At 36.6% G+C, this 2208-nt stretch overlaps 1 protein-coding gene across 2 annotated transcripts; it reads left to right on the top strand.

Annotated features, from left to right (window-relative positions):
- Positions 1–712: 712 nt before the first annotated feature.
- LOC145123394 (1,4-dihydroxy-2-naphthoyl-CoA thioesterase 1-like) lies at positions 713–1990 on the top strand. Of its 2 annotated transcripts, XR_013715117.1 has the most exons (4): positions 713–1186; positions 1255–1446; positions 1541–1765; positions 1855–1990. XR_013715117.1 is itself a non-coding variant. In XM_079058610.1 (3 exons), exons 1-3 carry the CDS (start codon positions 1046–1048, stop codon positions 1691–1693), a joined length of 486 nt encoding a protein of 161 aa, XP_078914736.1. In that variant the 5' UTR covers positions 713–1045; the 3' UTR covers positions 1694–1990. The 2 variants fall into 2 exon arrangements, 1 of the variants encoding a protein (XP_078914736.1); XM_079058610.1 differs by having other exon boundaries at positions 1541–1990.
- The last annotated feature ends 218 nt before the right edge of the window (positions 1991–2208 follow it).

Here is a 2208-nt window from a genome sequence, read left to right on the forward strand (position 1 = left end):
GACAGAAAAAAAATTTGGAACTTTAGGACCTACAAAGAGTCCAGAGGACGCACACAAGGATGAGGATGGATTGCTTGTTGGATCTATGCACCAAACTTTCTCCTTCCTTCAAAATCACCCAAACTTGCAAAAATGAGCTCCAAAAACTTCAAGTAGGCTAGGGTTTCACTTTGGGATGCTGGAGGCTGAAGAGGATGCCTTAAACTTTGAGTTAGAGGCTTTAAATACGGAAAAAAAACCTAAAAGATCATGGTTTTGGGCTGCCAGAACCACCATGTCGTGGCACACTACTTGCCACGTCATGGTGCTCACCAGAAAAACATGATGATCGGAAGTCATGTCACGTCGTGGATATCCATACACCATATTGTTGCAAATATTTATCCTCAAAAACCAAACATTTGACTCCTTCAGATCACCATCGATCCATCCTACAAAACGGGTGTTACAGATACAAATACAAACTTTTTTTTAACATAAACCACAAAAAAAAAAGACAACAACGTGGACAATTTTTGTTTTTTTTCTCAAACTACTTTGCCATATATTCAAAAACATGGATATAATTTGATTATATAATTTTCTAAAATAATGCGTAAATTATAATTAAATATTTTGAAGAAGACAATTTATATACGGTATATAACAGTAAAAGTTAAATGTTTGGTAATGTTATTAAAAAAAGAGAAGAAAAACAGAATTAGTGAGTTTCCCTTGCAAATTACCCTATTTCTACCCACCAAACCAGCTTTCTCAAAACCACTGCTTCTCTTCGATTTCTCTCTACTTCTCTTTCATTCATTAACCGGCGCCGTCGTGTCTTTCTGCTCCTCTCTGTTCATCGATTGCTTTTCTATGTGGAAAAAAGAAACTAACGAATTAACCTCTCTTGACTCTTCCACTGTAAAACAATATCCACACACCACACACACCCTATCTTTCTGACAAGTCCACAGCAATCTTTCATCAATTTTTCTCAATTTGATTCTCCGATTCGATTACACATCGATCCAACCTCAATTCGTTACTCCCGACAAAATCCGGCATGGATTCACCTTCACCACCAACGACAAACCCAAAGACGAAATCTTTGGATCCCCCGCTGCATGCATTCGGCTTTGAGATCGACGAGTTAACACCACACAAAGTCACCGGTCATCTTCAAGTCACCGATAAGTCATGTCAGGTGATATTAACTTTTTCAATCTTCTCCCAAACACAAAACTGAAATCTGAATCCTACTCCAACAATCAGCCGTTTAAGGTGTTACACGGCGGAGTATCGGCGTTAATAGCAGAGTCGCTGGCAAGTTCGGGAGCATTCATAGCGTCAGGATTCAAGAGAATCGCCGGAGTACAGCTCAGCATCAACCACCTCAAACGGGCTGACATCGGCGATCTTGTTTTTGCTGAAGCCACGCCTCTCCAAGCTGGCAAAACCATTCAGGTTTTTCATTTTTTCTTCTTTCTTGATAATTTCATGATAACTTGAAACCTGAAAAAGCAAATTATATGTGACATGATCATGAGTATTGGAACAGGTATGGGAGGTGAGGCTATGGAAGATTGATCCTCATAACCCAGAAAGTAGATTGCTTATATCGACATCAAGGGTTACTCTTGTCACAAACTTGCCTGTGCCAGATAATGCTAAAGATGTTGTTCAAAATTTTAAGAAGTATGCAAAGTTATAAGTTATAAGCCCCTCTTCCACTTCCTTCCTATAATAGCTTACATACTACAAATGTATGTAGACATGTGATAGTGTAAGTGTTAATAATACAAGAATGTTTGTTCCAAAGAATAAATCTAATTTTACTTTTAACTTTTTAATATAGTTTTTGATGTTGATCAGGATTAGGAGGGGAATGTGGTCATTCATGTTTCTTTTGAAGTGACATGAGATAAAGAATGTATCTATAATCTTTTCTATGTGTATTATGTTTTTGGATGTTACCAATTCGGTTTACATGAATAATAAATTATATTACCATACCAATTCGGTTTCATTATCACTTATTATTTGTTGTATTGCAGAACATCTTTTGAATTTACTTCGATATACTTCAAACACAATAGAAAACAATCATAATCTATTCCGAAATATTATGTTATTCACCTAACAAATTAGGAAAACATTAAAACTATAATTATCAACAAACCAGATAAGCCTAATTAGGGTTGTAAACGAACCGAACGAACACGCACG

The sequence above is a fragment of the Lactuca virosa genome, chromosome 7, assembly GCF_052849685.1.
Source record: "Lactuca virosa cultivar CGN04683 chromosome 7, Lactuca_virosa_CGN04683_v6, whole genome shotgun sequence".
NCBI lineage: Eukaryota > Viridiplantae > Streptophyta > Magnoliopsida > Asterales > Asteraceae > Lactuca > Lactuca virosa.

Excerpts from the sequence above, each read along its gene's own strand:
- LOC145123394 (XM_079058610.1), top strand. The coding sequence starts at position 1,046 with ATGGATTCACCTTCACCACCAACGACAAACCCAAAGACGAAATCTTTG. Across the intron at positions 1,187-1,254 it reads TCACCGATAAGTCATGTCAG|CCGTTTAAGGTGTTACACGG; the intron begins GTGATATTAACT and ends TCCAACAATCAG. Across the intron at positions 1,447-1,540 it reads AAGCTGGCAAAACCATTCAG|GTATGGGAGGTGAGGCTATG; the intron begins GTTTTTCATTTT and ends GTATTGGAACAG.